The following is a 23,637-nucleotide window of genomic DNA, read 5'->3' as shown; positions in this document are numbered from 1 at the left end:
CACCTTGCAGCTCATGTCCTTCATCACATGTAAAATTACAAAGCATGCCAAGTGGATGGGGTGTCTCATGACTAAGAGAAGGGCTGCAGCTTATCTGACCATTTGTTGGGACCTCTGGAGCAGGACATCCTTTTGCTACAAAAGAAAAACAGAAGGAGATCAATAAAATATATCATAGTTAAACAGACTTAAAATAAAAGTGCTACTACACTGTTTGTAGTAAATATTGATATAATTAGGCTTTCAGACCTTTGCATGTAGGTATGATTTTATTCCACTGTCCGTCCTCAGAACACTTGATGGTGTTTGCTCCCTGCAGTTCAAAACCTTCTTCACAGCTGAAGCTGCAGGTGGAGTTTGGTCGCAGTTCGGTCACAGATTCACTGCACTGCATGATGAGGGGAGCTTCTCTCTCTGGATTCTGGCAAAGGATGGCTAACACACAAAAATGTGTATTTTATTGAATGTGTCCTCATTATATAGACGATGGGTGGGTTATACCTTTAGTGTTCTCTTACCTTCACAGTGAGGAATCTGCTGATTCCATGTACCTCCTGATGTGCAGGTCACTCTACTGGCTCCCACTAAATGGTAACCTTGGTCACAACTGAAGCTGCAGGTGTTTTTGTAGCTGAACCTCATATCAGCATCTTCTCCACAGCTGACAAAGCCATTTGTCAAGTTTTGCAGAGCAGGGCACTGGACAGCTACAAAAGAGAGAGGCAACAGAAGGAGTTAAATTAAAGCTTTTATTATAATCATCATGCAAATCATCCCCCAAATAACAAAAACTACACAATGATGAAAGGTAAAAACATGTGGCCGTACCAACACAGTATGGCTGGGATGCATTCCAATTTCCTGATGATTCACATTGCAGAGATGGAGAGCCAGACAGTACATAACCTTCATCACAGGTAAAAGTACAGGTGGACTGATAGCTGAATGAGCCCAGAGGATCGGAGCATTTCATGGATCCATGTGTAGGCTCTGACATCTTCTCACACTGAATCACTGTAGACAACAGGAGAAAAAACATCAGCCCATGACTCCATCACTGTGTAGTAATAACAATCAATAAAATATAGCATCTCAGAATTGTAGTAGCTACTGGTTAATGTCTCATCTGTTCATTTATCTTGTTACTGCAGATTTCCAACTCACATTCACATGAAGGGTGCTTATCTGACCATTTTCCTGACCCCGTGCACCTCAGAGGAGTCTGCACACTCAGCTTGTATCCTTCCTCACAGGAATACTGGCACAACGAGTCATAGGTGAAATTGCCATGCTTGTGAGAGCAATTTACATGTCCTTTATCTGGCACAATCACCTCACTTTTGTTACACTGCACAACTGACAACAAATAAAACACACAATTAGATATCAAATCCTTTACATGACTTAAAATATGTATTTAAACTACGCTGTCATTTTGTTTTCTTACCTTGGTCACACTTGTCTCCAAAAAACCCTTCAAAGCAATCACATTTGTGGCTGTTGATGGTTTCAACACACTCTCCATGCAAACAGGAGTCATTCTTACAAGCCGCTGGAAAAAACAGATATGCTTTTAGAAATTTTACCTATTATAGTAAAATAATGTGTCAAATAAATAATATTAAATTTTTAATCTGCTCTAGTATGTTAGTCTCAAACTTTTGCTCACCTGTGTAGCACAGAGCAGTCTTTGATTTTGTACATCTCTCGTCATTCCACTTGCCTGGTTCTTTATCTCTTTTAATGTACATCTCCACACAATCCTCACTGATCTTTGAATTTATTTCACTCTCACCATTGTTCGGTTCTCCTTCTGCCCAGTTGGTTGCTTCTTTTGTCAGAGGCTTGTTGGTTCCTACCCAGGTCCAGACATTATTGATCTTACGAATCCCAATCCAGTAGTAGCCATTTTTCTTGGGCAGCCAGCTATTAAGATGCTTGATCTCTTCCTGGTTCTGAATGGCCACCATGTCTGTGTAGTGTTCCTGGCACCAGCTTCGTGCATCATCCCATGTCATTGGGTTGTCCGAGTAGAAGTAAGACCAGGACTCTACACTAGTCCACATGCACAGCACTAAGGATAGAGAACAGATACATATTAGATGCATATGTGGCTGGATTGGAGGATGGATTTTAAGAATTTCTGTTTGGTTGTAAAACTTGCAAGAGTTACACTGATGTTTCTGCTTGCATCAAATTTCAATACCTAAGCAAATAAAGGTGAAATTCATCCCTGAAGCAGAGTTCTTATATCCCCAGGTCTTAAGCAGTCCAAAGGAGGAATCCTATGAAAATAAAATCACAAAACAAGTTAAAATAAATTTACAGCATGCTATCATCATTAAATATAAGATAAAAGTGAAATAATGTTCTCTGAAAAGATTGATATTTAAATTAGTAATCCTTCTACTCACCATGTTAACTAATATGCCTGATAGCCTACAGAAGATTGTTGATCCTTCAGCCTCAGTATATTTAAGAATAAAATGATTCTGAGTGTGATCCACTGGACTGCCTCCTCTTATATATTACTCCATCCTCCTACAGGAAGCCTGGAGCCTTTCAGCGGAATTTCCCCCAATATTTCCCAATGCTGAATTCCACAGAAGACTTCAGGATCATTTCCCGTAAGAAAGAAAAAAGACGAAAAGGAAACCTCTATTGTCCGTCATCATCAAAAAAGCATTAAATGAAATTAATTTAAACAAATTCAGATAAATTCAGTCAATATAAGTATTGATAACTTTATATGCTGCAACACTGGCTGCTAGCTGTGTTCACAGATTATCTGGTCCTACCGAATCAGTTCATCATACCTGAACTTACAGGTTGAGTTCTACCTGAAGGGTATGAGTGATGTGGCTGCAGTTAAATCTACTACTACAAGTTGATGTGTTTCAAAGGTTAACACTGTGTAACTATGATAAGTAGTCAGAATTGTGTTTGTAATTTTGACATCTGAAATATCAGTTTATAAAACTGTTGGTTTTGTGTTGTCTTATGTTGAAACAGAGGAACGGGATGATTTTCAGTGTGCAAAAGCTTGCCAAAACAGTTTGGATCTGGGTCAACTGCACAGAGAGGAAACCTTTAGACCCACAGGGATGGAAACAGTGAGTAGAGCATTGATCTTGATGTGGAAATGGTTTGCATGATTAAAAGACAGGGGAAATATATTCATTAGAGAAAAAGGTCAGGTCTTTGGCTCAGGTTTATAAAAATATTTGTGATCTTTTTCAGGTTAAACAAAGACACCGAAGTTTGTCATGAACAAGCGAGGGACATATTAGTAATAATCTAATTATAAATGGGTGGATATTATGAGGTACCGGGGAACAGACTGGGAGACTGGGAAAACATCAAATGTTGTTATTTGTGATGGGGTTTTTTTGTTTGTTTGTTTTTTACAATGTATCACAACTGATGTATTTATTTATGTATTTGTGGTGCACATAAAGATGAACCACAGATAGAATATTTGTAACTGTTGCATGGATACTGGTATATGCCATTTAGATAAAACAGGAATGAATCATGGAAGGAGAAAAATAAATATTATTCATAATGAATAAGTTGTAATAATTCATCTCTCAAAGAGTTATCTATCATGTTAGAAAAGTCAGAGTTATTCAGAATGAATTATCAGAGTAATCCTGCGTGGTTCCTTAATGTTCAGTAATTACTACTTTTGAATATGTTGTATCTGTTTCTATAAATAAGGATGAGTAATATTGTCTTATCTGTCTTTAGTTACTCATTATTGTCACTACATTTACACGTATTTGTAAATTGATAAAGAACATTATTTATCCTTCTAGAATTGAGCCACTGGTAAATTTTGTGTTATCATATTGGCCATAGCTTCCTTTCAGGAAGGCTTTCACTCATATACACACATCCTCACACAGACACATGCATACACACTTCAGTAAGTCCTTATGACTCATTTCATGTGAGATTATAGTAAAGGAATACAGTACAAATGTATGAATCACATTCTGACGATAAACCCACACAATTATAAAGTTAAATTTACGCAATAGGTCAAATGTGACATTCCTCAGAAAACTTTGTCCATATCAAAAGGATGTCGTCACCCAGTTGCTGGAGACTTGTCAGCTGCACATCCATGATGTAACTCTCTCTCAAATGTGCTCTTTGGAATTGAGAACTGGTGACTGTGGAGGCCTTTGGTTACAGTGAAATTGTCGGGTACAAGAATTTCAAAACTTACTTTTCATGCGCATATTTCTTTCTTGTGAAGAGTAAATAGAGCAATGGATTATTTTGGACCTGTTTTGCCATAAACTTGCACTGAATCTCTTAGCAATATTATTGCTGTTCTAGTCAGTGGTAATAATATCTCATACTGAGTCACTAGAAGTAGAATCAGTGTACCAGAGATGTAAAAAAAAACTAACAGCACTGAACAGTCAGCCTTAGTCAGAAGTATTTATCAATATCTTTAAATGAAGTGAATGCATAAGTTCAATGAGGAGAATTTGTATTCACTCATCAGCCCTGCATGGGTATTCAGGTATGTTAAAATTATGTAAAAAAACAAAAAACTAATTTCAGTGTTTTAATGATGAAAAGTATAAGTTAGTGAAATATGTAGAGCATGTTGTGTGGAAAGAAATATTTTAAAAACATTCAGACATCTGAAAGTGTGTGTATAAGGATGTATAAATATGCCAGGATTACCTGACTTAACTAACTGTGGTAGTTTCCTCAGTTTATACTGTCCTTTACTAATAATAAATTACTAATAACTTTGAGTTGTTATTCTTTGCCCATTCTAATAGCCATCTGCTCACCTGTTTGCCTTTTTTTTTTTCTTACAACCTGGGCAATTATGAACCCCCCCAAACAAAGCATGATTAAAATGCTTGTTATTACTACCAAAATAATATTTCCTGTTAGTCCTTTTTTCAGATAACAGCCTTATCCTTTGCCAAGCTGCATACAAAAGAATCAAGTTCAGGAGAAGATATGATATTCTTAATAAATCCCAAAGTTGGTAAATTTAATAGTTACAGCAGTTAAAGATGTGACAAATAATTATACAAATATAAATGTTCAATGAAAGTGATATTATGACGATCATATAACAATTTAAAATATTTCAAAATCAACAAAATAAGAACAGGATTTAAAATGGTGCAAAATGTTGTATAGGAAATATCAAACTTTAAAATAATCTTCACCACTTGATGTTAAATTGCTGCATTTCCCATCATTCCATTTTCCTCAGTTTCGTCCTGAGTTAGTTTACATCTAAAAAAAAAAAAAAAAAAAAACCCGCTGTGGCTATTTGGCTCATTTGTTGCTGATGAATCATTACCGATCCGCCTGCTGTTATTCTCAAACTGTGTCCAAATTTCACTCTTGTGTTTTTTTGGGGAGTGGAATCCAGAAATACAGGGAGAAAATATCCTTTGCAGCAGGATAGAGACCAGACAGTCATCCTCCTCTTGGTTTCAACATCAGTCTGTGAATCTGGCCTGGCACCACTGTCTGGCCTGGGTCCAGTTCATTGTCTTGCTGGAGTCATGATGTATCCAGCAGACAGTAGTCTCATCCAAAGAATTATCTGAAAACATTCAGAATAATTCATAGTGTGATGATTATAACATGTAACAGTGTTGCATGTTCCATGACATCAGTCACACATTTTGCTAGCATTAAATCTAAAACCCAAAGATAATATCAATAATTGATATCAATCTCATCCTATATTATTAATCTGTTGCCTACCCAAGGTGAAAGGTGGATATATTTACATCCATTATGATGCATATTATCATTAAAAATGACTGATGAGAAAAGGTCTCATTTACTCAGATGTTATGTTGTTTGACAGAAGCTGCTGCTGAAGTTAAATCTTTGCTTATCTGAACAACCCAAACATAAGATAAGAAAGTGCCGCAGCAGAAAAAATAATTGTGCGTCCATTCAGTGCATCTAAGGGTCATTGCCAGGTTTTTGTAAGCTCTCATTTTTACATTCAGGGCAACCTTAGCATAGAATAACTCGATGTTCACAACATGTTGTCATATTCAGCCTTATGTAAGATATCTGATCCTTTCCTGTCCCACGAAAGTGCTTGCACAAATGACACTCAATTAAAACAAACAATGGATAGAATACCCAGAAATATAGCTTTTCCTTCCTACCTCTCACTTTTCAATTTTATTGTGCTTTGTCATGTCCTTTATGATGGAAAGGTTGCTGGAGAGACAAAAGGTCCAGGCAGCTTTCAAAAGAGGTTCTTTCTCAACCTCTAAAAAAAGTCATGGTGGCAGAAGGTCATTGCTAAAACTGTGAGAATCGGTGCATGTCGTGCAGAATTGATGAGTCAAGTTATGAAAGCAGACTGCTTCAGACCCTGCTTGGCTAAGCATTTCTATCATTGTGGTGACAAAACTAATGGAATATTTTTATTGGTCATTATAACAAAACATGGAAGTGCCAAAATCAAATTTTTTTAAACAATATTTATTCGTTTTGTGTGTACATGAGAACATTTCCAGCATATACGAGATACAAAACTTTCATGTTTTAAAGTGTTACAGTAACTCAGTAAATAAAAATATAGCTTTGTACAAGCAAACGCCTGAATAAACATTCAACGCACAATTTTCTTTTAGAAAATAAATACCACAGAAACACTAAAAAGAATTCACGGGTATGCAGTGAAATGGCAGCTTACATGTTATGTGACGTTTACAGTAACAGGAATAGCCACATTTTTCCAGCATTTTCATGAAGTTGTAGAACAATATGTTCAATATAAAACTCCCACTGGGAGGAAATACATGTTGAAACAACATTTCAGAGCAATCACAGATCTTTTTACAGTTTACAAAGGGATACAATGACTCAGTGGATGTGTCGAAATAAGCTCTTTTTCTTACATTGTCTTTGCCTGATTAGTGTGTTATACTAGTGCACATAATATGAAATTTCCCCTTGTGGGACTAATAAAGGTATATCAATCAATATGTTTTGCATGAATGTGGTAAAAAATTTACAGTATCCATATTTGTTTATTAAGAATGTGAGAGATTCCTATATTAGGCTGTCAATGCTGTTTTTGTAGCTCTGTGAGGGAGACTCAGTGCTGCTGTAATAAAAGAGAGAAAATTAGCACTGAAATTTCAATAAACTTAAAAATAAAGATGATTAAAATGGTTAATCCTTCTCTAACCTGCTCAGGTCGAATTTGGTTACATTCTTCTTAAGTTTTTTCAAGACCCACATAGCCATAGAGACACCAGATAACAAGGCAGTGCCCCCTGTTGCCACACCAGCGGTAACTGCAGTAATTGGAGCAGGAGCTGTGGAAACACGGTGAAATGTGAATAGTGTGAAACTTTGAACTGAAATTTGAAAGTTTATGCATTTTAACTTCTTGTTCCCCTTGTTCTGTTGTTGCTCATTTACCTTGACAGGTGGGTTTCTCTCTAGTCCAGTTGCCATGATGATCACATGTCAGCAGCTCATGTCCTTCTAATGAGTAGTCTTGGTCACAGGTGAAGGAGCACTGAGAGTTGTAAACTGATTCAGTGCTGGAGCAATTGATGTGACCGTTTTCAGGAGCCTCAAGCAACGGGCATTGAACAACTGTTGTAAAGGACAGGAAGATATCATATATTTTAAAAAAGTGATCTCACCTTTGTGTCAATAAGCAAATGAAGTTGTGAACTACAAGTAATCCAAGTAAAATGGGTTCACATATACCTGTGCAGGTTGGTGATCTGGAGGTCCATTGGCCTGGATGTGTACACTCCATGCTGTGTGCACCTTGCAGCTCATGTCCTTCATCACATGTAAAATTACAAAGCATGCCAAGTGGATGGGGTGTCTCATGACTAAGAGAAGGGCTGCAGCTTATCTGACCATTTGTTGGGACCTCTGGAGCAGGACATCCTTTTGCTACAAAAGAGAAACAGAAGGAGATCAATAAAATATATCATAGTTAAACAGACTTAAAATAAAAGTGCTACTACACTGTTTGTAGTAAATATTGATATAATTAGGCTTTCAGACCTTTGCATGTAGGTATGATTTTATTCCACTGTCCGTCCTCAGAACACTTGATGGTGTTTGCTCCCTGCAGTTCAAAACCTTCTTCACAGCTGAAGCTGCAGGTGGAGTTTGGTCGCAGTTCGGTCACAGATTCACTGCACTGCATGATGAGGGGAGCTTCTCTCTCTGGATTCTGGCAAAGGATGGCTAACACACAAAAATGTGTATTTTATTGAATGTGTCCTCATTATATAGAAGATGGGTGGGTTATACCTTTAGTGTTCTCTTACCTTCACAGTGAGGAATCTGCTGATTCCATGTACCTCCTGATGTGCAGGTCACTCTACTGGCTCCCACTAAATGGTAACCTTGGTCACAACTGAAGCTGCAGGTGTTTTTGTAGCTGAACCTCATATCAGCATCTTCTCCACAGCTGACAAAGCCATTTGTCAAGTTTTGCAGAGCAGGGCACTGGACAGCTACAAAAGAGAGAGGCAACAGAAGGAGTTAAATTAAAGCTTTTATTTTAATCATCATGCAAATCATTCCCCAAATAACAAAAACTACACAATGATGAAAGGTAAAAACATGTGGCCGTACCAACACAGTATGGCTGGGATGCATTCCAATTTCCTGATGATTCACACTGCAGAGATGGAGATCCAGACAGAACATAACCTTCATCACAGGTAAAAGTACAGGTGGACTGATAGCTGAATGAGCCCAGAGGATCGGAGCATTTCATGGATCCATGTGTAGGCTCTGACATCTTCTCACACTGAATCACTGTAGACAACAGGAGAAAAAACATCAGCCCATGACTCCATCACTGTGTAGTAATAACAATCAATAAAATATAGCATCTCAGAATTGTAGTAGCTACTGGTTAATGTCTCATCTGTTCATTTATCTTGTTACTGCAGATTTCCAACTCACATTCACATGAAGGGTGCTTATCTGACCATTTTCCTGACCCCGTGCACCTCAGAGGAGTCTGCACACTCAGCTTGTATCCTTCCTCACAGGAATACTGGCACAACGAGTCATATGTGAAATTGCCATGCTTGTGAGAGCAATTTACATGTCCTTTATCTGGCACAATCACCTCACTTTTGTTACACTGCACAACTGACAACAAATAAAACACACAATTAGATATCAAATCCTTTACATGACTTAAAATATGTATTTAAACTACGCTGTCATTTAGTTTTCTCACCTTGACCACACTTGTCTCCAAAAAACCCTTCAAAGCAATCACATTTGTGGCTGTTGATGGTTTCAACACACTCTCCATGCAAACAGGAGTCAATCTTACAAGCCGCTGGAAAAAACAGATATGCTTTCATAAGCCTTGCTAATCATAGTAAAATAATATATCAAATAAACTATTTCTAAATGTTTTATCAGTAGATCACCTTGATAATAATGAACCAGAATAACAAATCTAAGGCAGCTAAAATAAAGCATATAAGCCCCAAACTGTTGCTTACCTGTGTAGCAGAGAGCAGTCTTTTTTTTCATACACCTCTCGTCATTCCACGTGCCTGGATTTTGGTCTCGTTTAATGTACATCTCCACACAGTCCTCACTGACTCCTCGACTTTGTCCAGTTTTGCCATTGTTTGGTTCTCCTTCTGCCCAGTTCGTCGCTTCTTCTGTCAGAGTTTTGTTGGTTCCTACCCAGGTCCAGACATCATTGATCTTACGGATCCCTATCCAGTAGTAGCCCTTTTTTTTGGGCAGCCAGTTGTTAAGATGCTCGATCTCCTCCCGGTTCTGGATGGCCACCATGTCTGTGTAGTTCTCCTTGCACCAATTACGTGCATCATCCCATTTCATTGATTTGTTTGAGTAGACGTAAGACCAGGACTCAACACTAGTCCACATGCACAGCACTAAGGATAGAGAACAGAGATACACATGAGATGAAATTTTTTGCAAAAATGCAAAAAATGTTAAGTTTCTATCAGGCTCTAAAACTTGCAGGTGGGACAATGTCTGTATTGCACATACTTGAGCAAATAAAAGTGAACTGGATCCACGACACACGTGCCTGAAATAATCCATAGCACAATTCCTAAAAAAATAAGTTAGAAAGATGCATTAACATACATTAATAGTATACTATCAATCACAGACTATAAGATACAACTGAATAAATCTGCAGTGCAGAGAATGGAACTTAAACTGATCCAACTTCCACTCACCATTTTAAGTGATTCTTTAGCCTTTGACTTCAGTGTAGATAGATATCAAATGATTCTGAGGGTTTTGCGCTGAAGTGCCTGCTTTTATACAGATGGTTGGCTTGGTCCAGGTTTCCTGAAAGCTTTCATAACAATTGGGCTTTTTAGTGGAAACTCCACCCCGACTCTTATACTCCTTCACTCTAAGAGAGGCTGTTCCTTTTGAGATAAAAAGAAAAGCAAAAGTTAAAAAGAAAAGAAAAATAACAAATGAAATGCTGTTATTTATTAACACAGTTGCTATTTTCATTAGTACTTTCAGTATCATTGTCATAAGGAGAAAACAAGTGTATTTACTTGGGTTTGCAAACTATTTTCATGAAGTTACTAGTTATTACATATTGTGCTACCTTATATGAGTATCACACTACACTGCACTGCATGTGCAAATATTGCATTTTTAAACATATGCACAACCACTGCATATAGTGTTCTTCACTGAGATGCCATCAAAACATGCTGCTCAGACTGCTTTAGAGAACAATAACATATGCAAAAAGCCCCACACAGTCCATCAGCCCTGCTACAAAAGCACCTGTTAACATCATTTAAGTGATCCTCTCATTAATTCGGGTGAGAATGTTGATGAGGAGAAGATCTGTCAAGCTAAACTGACTGAGTTAAAACAACAGGCAGTGGTTATTGAAGTCATTGTTCTTATTCTATTAACCATGGTCATCTGCAGGAAAACATGTACAGTCATCACTGCTTTGCATAAAAAGAGCTTCCCAGGGATACTGATGCTACGAAGATTGCACCTAAATCAACCAATTATTGGAGCATGAAGAACTTTAAAGAGAGAAGTTCAGTTGTTATAAATAAGTTTTCAGGGCACCTTACAAAGCCCAGCAAGCGCCAGTACCATCTCCTAAAGCAGGGGTTTCAAACATAAGGCAGGGGGCCAGAACTGGCCTGCCAAAGACTCCAATCTGGTCATTGGATAGTTTTGAAAATGTCAATGAGCGGATACATTTTAGATTTTTAACTGCATTTTCTATATTTTTACAGCTTATGAAAATACCATGCTAAACTGAAATAGCAGAAAAGTTCCTGCTTTTTTACTGTCTACTAAAGAATTTTTTATTTTTATTTTTTCCCATGGGCTCACGTTATTAAAATGGGCATTTTTTGTTAATTAACAAGATGTTTTATAATTTTAGGACAGACTGGGCAATGAGCTACCAGACTTTGTCTTTATGTTTACAAACTAATTTCTTACAATTTAAGTCCAAAGACTTAATACAAAAAGAGATGTACTGTTGAAACTTCTTTTTCTTATATCACAGGGTTTAAATGTGTAGTTAAACTTCTTTAGATTGATAGAAAGGGTTTCAATGGTCTGGCCCACTTTACATGAAAGTGGGCTGTATGGGGCCAACAGTGTAAAATGAGTTTGCCATCCTTGTCCTAAAATTATTCAGCTGCTTAGGAAAGACAGCAGGCAGTTGTGAGTGTGTGTGTGAGTGAGACTGATGTTTTGCAAAAAAACTACAGGTACTGCTGAGGTCTGTGTTAAAAGTCATTTTCTCTGATGAAGCCCCTTTACAATTTTTTTGAGACAGCCAGAGAAATGATTGTCCAGAGACGAAAAGGTGAGCTCTAACATCAGACCTGTGTCATGCCAACAATAATGCATCTTGTAACTATTCGTGTGTGTGGTTACTTCTCATACATCGGTGTGGGATCACGCACAATTTTGCCTAAAAACACAGCCATGAATAAAGAATGGCACCAAAACATGAAAGCATTTTTCCCAACCACCAAGAACAATTTGCTAAAAAACAATGCCATTCCCAGCATGCTGGAGCAAAAGTGATAGCTAAGCTTGGGGAACACCATCAAATGTTTGGGTCCATAGCCAGGAAACTCCCCAGACCTTAATTCCACTGAGAGCTTGGTGGACAAACAAAAACCCCCAAATTCTGACAAACTCCAACCGCTGATTATGCACGAACAGGCTGCCATCAGCCAGGATGTAACCCAGAGGCTGCTTGAAAGAATGGCAGGATGCCAGGGCAAATGTCACAGGTCTTAAGAAAAGGCCAAATATTTTTACAAATATTGACCCTTTGCATAAACTTAATGTGATTGTCAATAAAACACATTTTGACACGTATCCTCAGTGTACAATACAGTACAGTACAGTGTACAATAGAAACAGCCAATAAAAAGGTCTAAAAATGCAGAAGCAGTAAACTTTGTGAAAGCATATACTTTTTTGGCCACAATTGTAATTTGTTTTAAAATTTAAAAAAAAAAAACGCCTGAGGGGAAAAGAAGGACAAATTCAAAGACAAAGCAAATTGTATGACATAGGGTACTTAAGCGTTTCCTGGTGAAGCAACAATGGTACAGAGTACACACAAAAATACACGGATTACATATAAGGCCACTGAGAAGGAAATTCTTTTTCAAAGCTCTGAAATACTGGGAGCTGATAAGAGTCTATCTGTGATTGACTTGTGTGCCACTGACATGTTTTCTTGGATGTCAGGAAAGAATATTATCTTCATCAGCACTAATGAGGATTTCTTGTGTTTGCATTTGTGTTTCAAGAACTCTCATGGCCCATGTCTAAACCTCAACTGTATGCAATGAATCATTCTGACTAACACACAACAACAGTACAAAGTGTGCTAACAGACACTGCATAGACTAAAACATGCTTTTCACAGTTCAGAACTGACATGTCATTGAAAAAGAGGTGTAAGTAGAAAGCAAAGGGAAAGATTTTGTAGGAAAGATCACGACAGTCACTTGTTTGCGAGTGTCCAGAGATGGAAAATGTGCGGCACATAGGAGCAGAGGTGCCTGCTGGCTGCCTGCGTTTCCAGAAGTGACAGTTTACATCCTTCCTGTCTGACCTGAGGCATGGGATCGTAGCTACTGTTATTGACACATCTTAACCTTACTCCCTTCCACAATTAGATAAAACAAACTCTCTGATTAACTAACACAGCTATGAATAGTAGAGCAATTACACAGTTGTAACTAGAATGGAACAGACAGTTACACAACTCATCACTATTAGTTACAAAAAATCTAAATGTTTATTTGACTTCCCTGTCTTATTTGGCATGGTTATATGGGAAAGCCTTTGTCTTTTTAGAGGTTTATCTTTCTCTGTGTGTCCTAAAACTTCTGTGTCCTTTGGCTCCAAGCTTAAGGTAACATGATAAATTACTGCTTAATGAAGTCACAGGGCAAACGGGAGTCTAATCACGCAAAGCAAAACCATGCATCCTGCTCCCCGCTGAAGCGTTCTTGATGTGAATCCAAAAAGATAGGATTCCTTTGGGGTAAGAACCAAAATGCCCTCAGAGGGAGGATCAAACCTAACTCTGAGGTTTGATCTTGACCTCTGATCTCTCTGATAGACACTGGCGGACAATCTGCCACATGCTGCAGGAAATGGCCAAAAGCAGAAAATTCTCGTACCAAACTTATATTATATTAACGATCTCACTTGTCGTGAATTTTTTGCAGGTGAATTTTGTGCAGGTGAATATTTTTGCAGGGAAATTTGGAGGATAAAAATTCAGTGTTATAAATTCAATGTCTAAAAATAGTTGGATTCTGATGATACTATATTTCTTCCATACTTGTGCGTCTGAGTAATGTAACTTAAAGTTTTCTAATGCAAGTCCACTGTATACAGAGACTGCAAGGAGCGCAAATTCAAACACTTCGCACTTACTGCCATATGAAGGCGCCAGAGTGCGAGCACGCTGTTAAACCTGCACATTTATGGCAACGAGTCGCGAATGTCCTGCCGCTTTAAGAAGCGAAGTAGAAATCCTGACCCAAATAAAGGTATCTGTGAGAGCTACTCATGTTCTCTGTGGTCAGTAGACCTCTGCGCAGTTTGAGAGTCTACGGCGGTTTGCGTAAATCTACAGTCGCAATGGCAGACGCTCTGGCTAAAATCCCCGATGTAGAGATTGATCCAGAGGGAACTTTTAAGTACATACTGGTCAGAGTAAAAGCGAAAGATGGCGATGTGCATAAAGACATTGTCCGTGGCACAAAAAATGCCGAATATCACAGTAAGTTATTATAGTTCAAGGAGAGCGTCAACTGCGTTAGTTCAGCGCGAGATATCGTGCAGACCGGTGACTGTTGGCGCAGATGAAAACCTATAGCGTGTAGTCTATTGTGCAGTGTTGTCTCATTGTTTTGGTCCCTTTGGTGGATCTTGCAGACGTGCATTGCGGAATAAATACTGCACAGAGCAGAGGAATAAAATTCATGCCAACCTAGTCGTTGGAGACAACTACTAAATTTCCGTATTTGATTCTAATTGCTATTTTTATTGAATTGTAACTGAATTACAATCTCAATTTCTTCTAAATGTCTTCATAAATTTTCAGATCATATTTTTGAGAAGGTCAACCCTGCTATGGAGGCCTTGGGGATTGAGTGCAAATGCCTTGGAGGAGGGAAGATTGAGCACAACAACCAAGAGAAAAAAATAAGGGTGTTTGGAGAATCCACTGTAAGTTAACTAAAAGCTGAATGAAAAATTAAAATCTTCAGTAGTATTTAATTCACTAATGTCAGGTCTCTTGCTCACTCGCAGGCCTTTGGAAAAGCTGACCATGCTGTTTCTGTGGAGAAGCTGAAGACTTTCTTCAGCGACTATGAGATCACCTGGTCAGACGACAAAAAATAGTTGTAACCTTTGTGACATTTCAAACATCCGCCTTTATTTACCAGTTCTGTGAATCAAACCACATAATGATGCTTTAACTGTTCTGTAAAGCAACCATTCAAATACAGTCCTTCTGCAGTTCACATTTGGTTTCTTACTCAATGAAAGCACAAATTCTGATTCTCTGCATGTTTTTAAATGCAAAGTTGTAAAAAGTTTAGTCCCTCAGAATTGAATCGTGTATATGAACTCTGTAGATATTCCTGTAAATACCTTTTTGACTTTTAGTCCCCATTGGCCTCAGTTGAATAGGAGTACATTTGCCAGGCGTAAAGTCCATACAGGAAAGGGTGAGTCTGTTGGAATCACAGACATATCCTGTTACACAGGAGGGAAAGTTTATTGTTGAAAACCCAAAAGAGAGATAACAAACACTTTCATTTAACCCTTTTGTTTTTGTTTAAGTCCGGATAATGATAAACATCAAGCTAAATTCAGCAGAACTCTTTCTAAACGGTAGTGCAATAATAAATAAAAGCCTGTGGTAAAATATCTCCAATCAAAAAACTAACAAGAACTCAAGAGTCGGAAAATAGCCCGAGCTGAGTCATATTTTAAGTCACACGTTCAATTATGAAAAGTTCTTCCGCCTTCAGCATTTTATGGCTTTAATCCAGTTCAAATTTCACTTTTACTTTTATGCTACCAAAAAAATGCACTTTTAAAATCTGTAGTAAACAGGTGGTACTTACACCAGACCACATGGTAATATTTAGCAGGCACAGTATTTGCTGTGATCAGCTTCTTCAGTTTGCATGTTTGCATGCAAACACTTTGGTATTTAGTAAAGGTCATTTGCAGATTCTGGGTCATTAACTTAAGCATAAATTGATGTTTTAATTTGATGACGGCACTGTAAATTTTATAGTGGTGTTAAAGGGAACCACTTAGTTGTGTCACGTGATCCATGAGCACATGAATGATTTTTGTTTTATGCCAGTCCCTGTTGTGATATGGTACTGTGCAAAAGTCTTGAACCACCCCTCATTTCTTTGTTTATTGCACACAAAAAAGAAATATGTGCAAAAATACACATAAATACAATTTATAGGGTAAAAAAATTATAATTTGTACATTTCTACTGAGCTTGAAAGGTAATATATGGAATGACCACATTTATTCTTTTCCAGAGCTTGAACTCACTTAGGCAAGCTTTCTTGTCATTTAGTCAGGTAGTCACTTCACTTTTATCTCCACCAAGCTTCCACCATGTTTTACAGATGCCTAAAGACACCCACTGTTGTACTTCTCTTCTGTACATGTTGACAATTTAAACCAAAGATTTTAGATTTGGATTCATCACTCCATAAGACCTGTTGCTGCTGATTTTCAGTCCAGTGCTTGTATAATTTGGCACTCTTAGCTTTTTGCCCCTCTTTCCTTCCTTAAGAATGACTATATGATGAGTCTTCAGTAAAAACTCATCATACACACAGTTTTTAAGGTTCAACTGAATCTCTCAGGTCCTATGTCAGGTCTTTGTTGAATTTCTTTCTATTAAGAACATGTTGTAGTTTTTAGGCCTGCCACTTCTCCTCCACTTCACCAGTTTCCTCAAATATGTTAAGGATACTCAGGCTGCCAGTAACAAAAGGCCTAAAGATACAATTCAAAGTTGCTGCTTTACTAAGATGTCTGTTATGTGTAGTCACAACACTCATTCATCCCTTGAATTAGGCGCCTTTTTAATGCATGACTGATTCATAGGTCAAGTGGCCTGATTAACCAAAAAACCATTGAAAGTCGTCATGTACAAAGACATTGCTCAAGACCACTTAAAAAGTATAAAGAAATGAGTGGTACTGACTGTGAAGAAACAAGATTCATTCTGGTGTTTAGTTTTAATGTGACACAGTGTGTGTTTTAAGTGTGTTTATCCTAAAGTAGAACACAAAGCGCTACATGAAAATACTTTGGGTGTATAAGTGACTTTACATTGACAGTTGATTGTTGTTTTTAATTTTAAAAAGTAGCTTTATTTTTCATTATAATGATGAAAGAAGTAATAGACCTTTTACTATAAAAGACTGCATTTACATGAAATTCACTATTCAATATTTCCGATGATATTTAGGTTGGCAGCATGCTAAATGTCACCACTGGCACACATTCCTGTACTTTCCGTTTCACTTTGACTCACTCAGTGCTTAAATAATCACAAAGAAAACATCTAGATAGAGAGCACCATGTAACTTTGCAGACAGGATTGGAATTAGCTCATGTCAACACTCTGAATAGACCTTAGTTCACACTGAGTCACATCAGAAGACTTAAAAAAAGTTACTGGCTAAATTCTGCCAAATACCCCATGACCCTAACAAAAAGAATAACAAAAGCCATTTTCCTTCCACTTTGTATTCCAATCCACAACCGGTTTCCTTTAAACTGATAACCTTTCCATTATCTAGGTATGGGGAGGTCTGCGTGGGAGGTAGGCGGCTTAAAGTGAGTTAGACTCAGCCCTTTTCTTGTAAAATGAATAATTTACAGTAAGTAATTAGCAAATTCTTTGTCATCTTATTAGAGGACACCATCATAATATTTCCATTGTTTTTAAAGCATATTTTTTTTAAATTACCCTATTTAAATGCATGTTGCTTTGAAAGTTCACTAGACTGTAAAAGTGTCTAATTGACTGAGATTAAACTGTAGTTTAGGTAACAACAACAACATGTGTTAATATATATATATATATATATATATATATGTATATATATATATATATATATATATATATATGTATATATATATATATGTATATGTATATATATATATGTATATATATGTGTGTGTGTGTGTGTGTGTGTGTAGTTTGCAACCAAAATTTAATATTTAAGTGCAATGGGTTGGACAGAAAAGGTCAAGAAACTGAAGAAGTTGTAGGACTGCTGGATTTTGACCTCACTGTCGATCTGGGTTTTTTTTTTTCTTTTTAAAAAATTATAACACAGTAGTAAGGGGAAAAACCACCATATTGCCATTGTCCCGTGTATTTTTATACTTCCAAGTGTACTTCAAACAGGTTGGAGCCCCGTTTCCTGAAGAAGAAGAATGTCCCTTCCTGTAGCAGCGCCAGCTCACACCTCAGGGTGTCTGGAAAAGAAGTCACAAGAATAACCAGCATGGGTTCACTTTAATGTTTAAGATCTTATCTCCAAAACAATAGCCGGTACTCCATCAGGTCAGAGTCAACAGAAATTCCAGATGTTCCAGATAAAGAAACATTTGGATATGTGTGTGTGTGTGTGTGTGTGTGTGTGTGTGTGTGTGTGTGTGTGTGTGTGTGTGTTTATAAGTGAGTGATATTAATATGTTTTATTCATCTAACTCACTCTCTTTAATACCTGCATGCTTGCACGGTTAAAACATTTGTGTATAAAAATAATGCAGTTGGTTGAATGTTAGAAATAGCTGCAGAGACATGAACAGCTACAAATATCGAGACAGAAACTGCTTCCAACTAGGCCGAATGAAAACACTTCCAGATATAGGACTTTATTTATTCTAAAGAAGATAAACTGATATTACATAAAATAAGGGTTAAGCCCTAGAAAATTTTCATTTATGCCCATAAGACTTTTCAATAAATATGCACTTTATTAAAGTGAAGGCATCTTCTTTCAGCCACTACAGTGGATCACTATCCTTCATCTTTCATCCTCTTCTGTCACATCAGCCCTCTGCTTGTCCTTTCCCACATCAATTAATATTTTCTGTGGTTTCCCTCTTTGATTAAATCTGGGGTCTAAGATCAGCTGAAAGAAAAATCAGCTGATTGAAAAATGCATTTCTAGCCTCTACGTATCTTAATTGAGATATGGAGATTTAAAATAAAATGCGATAGGGGAAAATACAGAAAAGGGGATTTTTTTTGTGGGGGGGGGTTTAAAGGAAAGAAAGACATTCATTGTTTCCTTGTGTTCATGTCTAGTGTAGAGGTCATTACTGGGCCAGGTAAACACAAGGTTCCAGGAACTCAGTGAATTACTGTCAAAGGAAGAGAAGAGAGTAACTGCAGACTGGGTCCTCCTTACTGTAATTACTGCCTCACCAAATTGTGTCAAAAAATATTTGAATTTATGGTGAGGATCAAGTCTCAAGGAGTGATTAAGTACACCAGATAGCAAAAAATGGAAATTTGTGAACATGGGAAAAAGTCTGGTAAAGAAAGCCCCATTCTCTATGAAGTGCCAGATTTCCTGTCACCAGATGTAGTTTATCAGAAGGGAAAGTATGGAGACAAAGCTGTCGGTGTTATGTATGTTTGGGTAAACCATTTTGGATTTGCACAAGGCGTCAACATTTGACAGCTGATGTAGTTAGAAGAGAATAATGATCATAGAGACAAATAGATAAAATTCAAGAAAGAAAATGAAAAGATTTCGTTGAAATTGACATTAGACGTGTGGAAGCGTGAGGCAGAAAAAAGGGGGAAAAGGAGGATGAAACAGAGAAATCTTCTCAGAGAAAGTCTGCATCTCTCCTCAGAGCCTCAGTGTGTTATAGTGAATCGTGATCTCGACTGTGCTGCTCCAAAGGCTACATGTACTCCACCTTGACCTTCACCGTCACTGTACAACAAAGACACAGGACAGGACACGGTGCCAGCAGACAATTAAAGTGATTCATTACTGACTACGACCTAACACCGGAGGTTTCACATTAACAAGCTGATTAACTGAACATCCACCTCCACATCAGAGTTTTCTCACATAGTCCACCACACCATTTTCCCAATGGACAACCTACTAGACTGTTGATTGAAGCCATGACTTGTGATCAGGAAATAGTTAATAACATCAACAGACAACATCGCAAGTGGGACGATGATGACAATAAAGTGTACAGGCAGGCCATGATAGCACTGTGCAGACATTATGGCACATTAGCAATCTCCTCAGAGCCTAATGGAAGAAGAAAATGGAAAATAAATGGACTAGGACGTGACAGGCCTAACCATGTACCAATCTGTACAGGCTACAGGCTCTTTGCCAGAAACCCTGACTCCAACCATTTATCAAGCTCTAGTTGGAGGAAGAGGTGGTTCCAGAAGAGGCCCTCTGTTTCAAACGCTATCAGGGGTGATATTGTGCTAGAGAAGTCCTCAACAAGGATAAACTTGATGATTGGAAATTTGGCAAGGTGGACTGAAACTGGGGAAGACACGCAACTGCTTGGATTCAACTGATGCAGGAGGTTGGAGGTACCACACCTACACATACAATAGCATCTGTTTACTCAGTTTGTCACAAGACTTGAAGATAAAGTCAGATTCTCTGTGAATGTATATATTAATTATCATGCCAGATACATCAGTCTGACTTGATGATGCATAGCCAGCAAGTCACCCTCCTTATTGATTCAGGTGCTACACACCTGAATTTCCAACTCCTCCAAAAGTTAGTATTAACTGTGTTCATGCTCTCATTGCATCCGGAGAAGATGCAAAAGAAAATTTGACTTTAGTCTTAAGTGTAATGATGAATAAGAGAAAATCTAAAACTGCTTTTTAATTTTTTGTTATGGTCCCCCGTTTTGTATTTGTCTCTCTTCTGGAAACTGTTAACTCACCTTTGTGCAATTGGCCGTAACTTTCCTTCCACTTAAAGCTGAATAAATCTCTCAGTGGATGCAAGATAACTGCACCAAGTGTACTCCAGTTGAATGCCTCTCATAATTAGTGTTTGTTCAGCTTTTTTGGATTTTTTGCTTTCTTTGACTCACTCCGCTCTCTCCTGTGCAGTTGCTTCCAGTCCTGACATCTGGCCCAAGAGAGAGAATCCTGCTATTAATCTTCTGTGCTATTTTTTTTTCCTGTGGAAAGAGTTCAGTGGATGTTATGCATGCCCATCTTCCAGTACACATCTGAAATAACTGCCTTGCATAAATCCCTGTTTACCTCCAAGTGCCAGAAGGTTCAGTGTGCACCTGACTCCCAGAAACAGTCTCTGTTTTGTTTCTCATAAATACTGCTATACACTAACAATGCCTCTTCAATGCAAAAACATTAGCATGCTTTATGTATGATACACAATGAGGACCTTGAACCCATTTGGAGTTTTGAGTCAGATGTTTATGTTATATTATAAATATGATATACATGTGTAATTAGTGAATGCTTAAAGAGAAGAAATGATTTAGTGGTGGAGGAAAATTGTCATAGCGCCACTGTCCCATATATGTTTATATTTCCGAGTACACTTCAAGCAGTGTTGCAGTGAAGAAAGAGAGATAAGCATCAGTGTGGAGCCCTGTTTCATAAACAAAAAGTGAGCTCCCACTTTAAAGTTTTAGGAAAGGACACAACAGCAAGCAACAGCATGGCTTCACTTCAATGCTTAAGATCTTATCTGCAAAACAGAGGCTACAGAAATTCCAGATTCCTTCAGATTAATGTAATTATTTTTCTAAATTTTACATATGCAGTCTTAATATCTAAATCATGGTCTCTAATACCAGCATACTTGTATTGTGAAAATGCTTGTATCTAATAATATAGCAGATGGTATATGGCTATAAATTGCTGTAGATGGCCTTAACAGCTACAAAGGTCAAGAAAATGGGGGTTTTATTTTTACATTATGGTTTAATTTGCCATAAAACTTTACAAGAAATATCTTCATGTTGATTGCAAAGTATTCTTTTCTTAAGTGAAGTCTTCTTCTTGTTCTTGCTCCCTTTAGGGGTTGCAACAGCAGATGTAAACTTGATATTCAGCATCTTTTGTCCAATATATCCACTATACCGCCTTCGTACATGTCCAGAGTATCTAATTTTTGCATCTTGTAATGAAGTATTTTAAGATTAAGCTGCTTCTATGTGTCAAGTGGACCTTAGAAGGTTCCATATTTTCTTATTCTGCTTTCATATAATCTTTTAGACTTGTTGATGTACAAGTTCTCTTTTATTACACAATATTCTAACTGCAGATGGATTACTCTGTATTAGTAGTCCAGGATTACAGTCCCTCTTTGTCAAAGAGCATGCAGACTGCTGTCATGCTGTTTGCACTGTTGTCTTATCTACCTTTGCAAAGGTAAAAAAAAAAACCTCATAAAGATAACCTGTTTGTGTGCACCTTAGTTTATTTCACATTTCCATAATGCTTTGTCTTCAAACCACTTAACTTGAGCTGTTTCTTTCACATACTCATTTCTAATCTTGTCTATCCTGATCACCTCTTCTTCTTCACCTGTGTTGTGAACTGTCTGTTGCTTTGAATGGTACCTCAGGTATTTCAAATGGCTTCTGCTCCATGTGTCTTCACAATCTCCCTTTCATTCTAATACACGTATTCTGTCTTGGTTCTACTGACTTCCATTCCTCTTCTCTCCAGAGCATACCTCAACCTCTCCAGGATCTCTTCTATTTGCTCATTACTCTCTTTACAAATTTCAAAGTCAACTGCAAACATTAAAATCCATGGAGACTTCTGCCTGACCTCATCTGTCAACCCCTCCATCACCATTGCAAACAAGAACAGACTCAGAGCCGATGCCCAGTGTAATCTCACCCCCAGCCTGAACACATCTGTCACTCCTACCACATGCCCCACCACTGACTAGCTTTGCTCATATGTGTTGTGTGATTGTTGTGTTTTCCCTGTTTTCTTTGTGATATTGTTGGGTCTTCACCTTACAATATAAAGCACTTTGAGGCAACAACAGTTGCCTCAAGGGAAAGTTGTTGTGATTTAGCGCTATATAAATAAAATTGAATTGAATTGAATGTCCTGCACCACTTTCACATACTTTTCTGCTACTCTTTACTTCTTTTCATGCAGTATCACATTCCTCTCTTTACACCCTATCAGATGTTTTTAGCTATAGTTCTCCATCAACACTCTCAAAGGCATCGTCTAACGCTCCAAAATTGTTTTAAACAATTTGGTTAAAAAGTCCACTGATATGGCGATGTCTTTCCTAGATCGATGCTTCCTAAACATCACTCATTAGTACAGTTCCATGTCTATCCTTAATCATCCGAATTTGCTGCACATCCTTTACTGCTCGATCTTGGGTCAAGCCTTACATACAACTCACTATAAGCCTTTTCCTTTGCTCTTGACACTTCTCTCTTTGTGGTATGGAGACTCCCAGTACTCCTGTTTAAATTCTTAATTTCCCTGATTAGTTTCCATCACCACTTCAGCTGTACTTTCCCAGCTGTACGTTCCTTCCATATTCTTCTCCTTAATACCTTACCCACCCAGCAACTCCTTATTACTCATGTTTCCTTCACCTACATGCCCACTGAAGTCTGCTTTAATGACCACGATTCTCACTCCTAGGAATACTCCCTACCTCGTCATCCAAATTATTCCAGAAATCCTCTTTCTCTTCCAACTGACACGTTGTGAGGCATATGCACTGACAACATTCAGCAACACCTCTTTGGTTTCCAGCTACAAAGTCCTGCTCTGTCTGAAAACCTCTTCACCTCCACAACACTATTCACATACTCTTCCTTTTCAAGATTACCCGTACCCCATTACTATCTACACCATTGTATAACAACTTGAATCCCGTTTACCTGGTGTGCTGGAGCCAACATTTACTAGACAATTTAGCAGACAGTCCCTATTCTAACCTACAGATCCCTCTTTTCATCTCTCTTGCTGCCTGCAAACACGTCTTCCCCCCTTTC

General features: G+C 37.8%; 3 protein-coding genes across 4 annotated transcripts in view; 1 reads left to right on the top strand and 2 right to left on the bottom strand.

Annotated features, from left to right (window-relative positions):
• LOC134620603 (E-selectin-like) overlaps positions 1-2,452 on the bottom strand; it is a 3,597-nt gene extending 1,145 nt beyond the window's left edge. Inside the window, exons 1-9 of the mRNA XM_063466822.1 lie at positions 2,415-2,452; positions 2,207-2,285; positions 1,670-2,074; positions 1,448-1,552; positions 1,165-1,356; positions 829-1,014; positions 519-707; positions 250-435; positions 1-135 (exon numbers count right to left, since the gene is read on the bottom strand). The exon at positions 1-135 is cut by the window's left edge and continues 60 nt beyond it. Coding sequence (XP_063322892.1) covers positions 1-135; positions 250-435; positions 519-707; positions 829-1,014; positions 1,165-1,356; positions 1,448-1,552; positions 1,670-2,074; positions 2,207-2,285; positions 2,415-2,417 — 1,480 coding nt within the window. The 5' untranslated portion in view covers positions 2,418-2,452. The remainder of the gene's footprint in view (positions 136-249; positions 436-518; positions 708-828; positions 1,015-1,164; positions 1,357-1,447; positions 1,553-1,669; positions 2,075-2,206; positions 2,286-2,414) is intronic.
• A 4,065-nt stretch (positions 2,453-6,517) lies between these two features.
• On the bottom strand, positions 6,518-10,326 carry LOC134620547 (E-selectin-like). 2 transcript variants are annotated; one of them, XM_063466748.1, is made up of 12 exons: positions 10,242-10,326; positions 10,048-10,111; positions 9,525-9,929; positions 9,251-9,355; positions 8,968-9,159; positions 8,632-8,817; positions 8,322-8,510; positions 8,053-8,238; positions 7,744-7,938; positions 7,447-7,626; positions 7,211-7,340; positions 6,518-7,126 (listed from the first exon to the last, which is right to left on the bottom strand). In XM_063466748.1, the coding sequence occupies exons 1-12, from the start codon at positions 10,242-10,244 to the stop codon at positions 7,072-7,074; spliced, it is 1,890 nt and encodes a 629-aa protein (XP_063322818.1). In that variant the 5' UTR covers positions 10,245-10,326; the 3' UTR covers positions 6,518-7,071. The 2 variants fall into 2 exon arrangements, with proteins under 2 accessions (XP_063322818.1, XP_063322820.1); XM_063466750.1 differs by having other exon boundaries at positions 6,518-7,123.
• Positions 10,327-14,076: 3,750 nt separating this feature from the next.
• Positions 14,077-15,074, top strand: si:dkey-51e6.1. Its single transcript, XM_063466275.1, has 3 exons — positions 14,077-14,326; positions 14,651-14,775; positions 14,860-15,074. The coding sequence occupies exons 1-3, from the start codon at positions 14,113-14,115 to the stop codon at positions 14,950-14,952; spliced, it is 432 nt and encodes a 143-aa protein (XP_063322345.1). The 5' UTR covers positions 14,077-14,112; the 3' UTR covers positions 14,953-15,074.
• The last annotated feature ends 8,563 nt before the right edge of the window (positions 15,075-23,637 follow it).

Source organism: Pelmatolapia mariae, linkage group LG23, assembly GCF_036321145.2.
Source record: "Pelmatolapia mariae isolate MD_Pm_ZW linkage group LG23, Pm_UMD_F_2, whole genome shotgun sequence".
NCBI lineage: Eukaryota > Metazoa > Chordata > Actinopteri > Cichliformes > Cichlidae > Pelmatolapia > Pelmatolapia mariae.
Note: the sequence above shows the minus strand (reverse complement) of the source record. Positions and strands in the feature narration are given on the sequence as shown.

Coding starts and splice junctions, on each gene's coding strand:
- LOC134620547 (XM_063466748.1), bottom strand. Junction 9,930..10,047: donor GTTCACTTTTATTTGCTCAA/GTATGTGCAATA, acceptor CTCTATCCTTAG/TGCTGTGCATGTGGACTAGT. Junction 7,341..7,446: donor AGAGAAACCCACCTGTCAAG/GTAAATGAGCAA, acceptor GTGTTTCCACAG/CTCCTGCTCCAATTACTGCA.
- si:dkey-51e6.1 (XM_063466275.1), top strand. CDS start 14,113: ATGTTCTCTGTGGTCAGTAGACCTCTGCGCAGTTTGAGAGTCTACGGC. Junction 14,327..14,650: donor AAAAAATGCCGAATATCACA/GTAAGTTATTAT, acceptor ATAAATTTTCAG/ATCATATTTTTGAGAAGGTC. Junction 14,776..14,859: donor GGGTGTTTGGAGAATCCACT/GTAAGTTAACTA, acceptor GCTCACTCGCAG/GCCTTTGGAAAAGCTGACCA.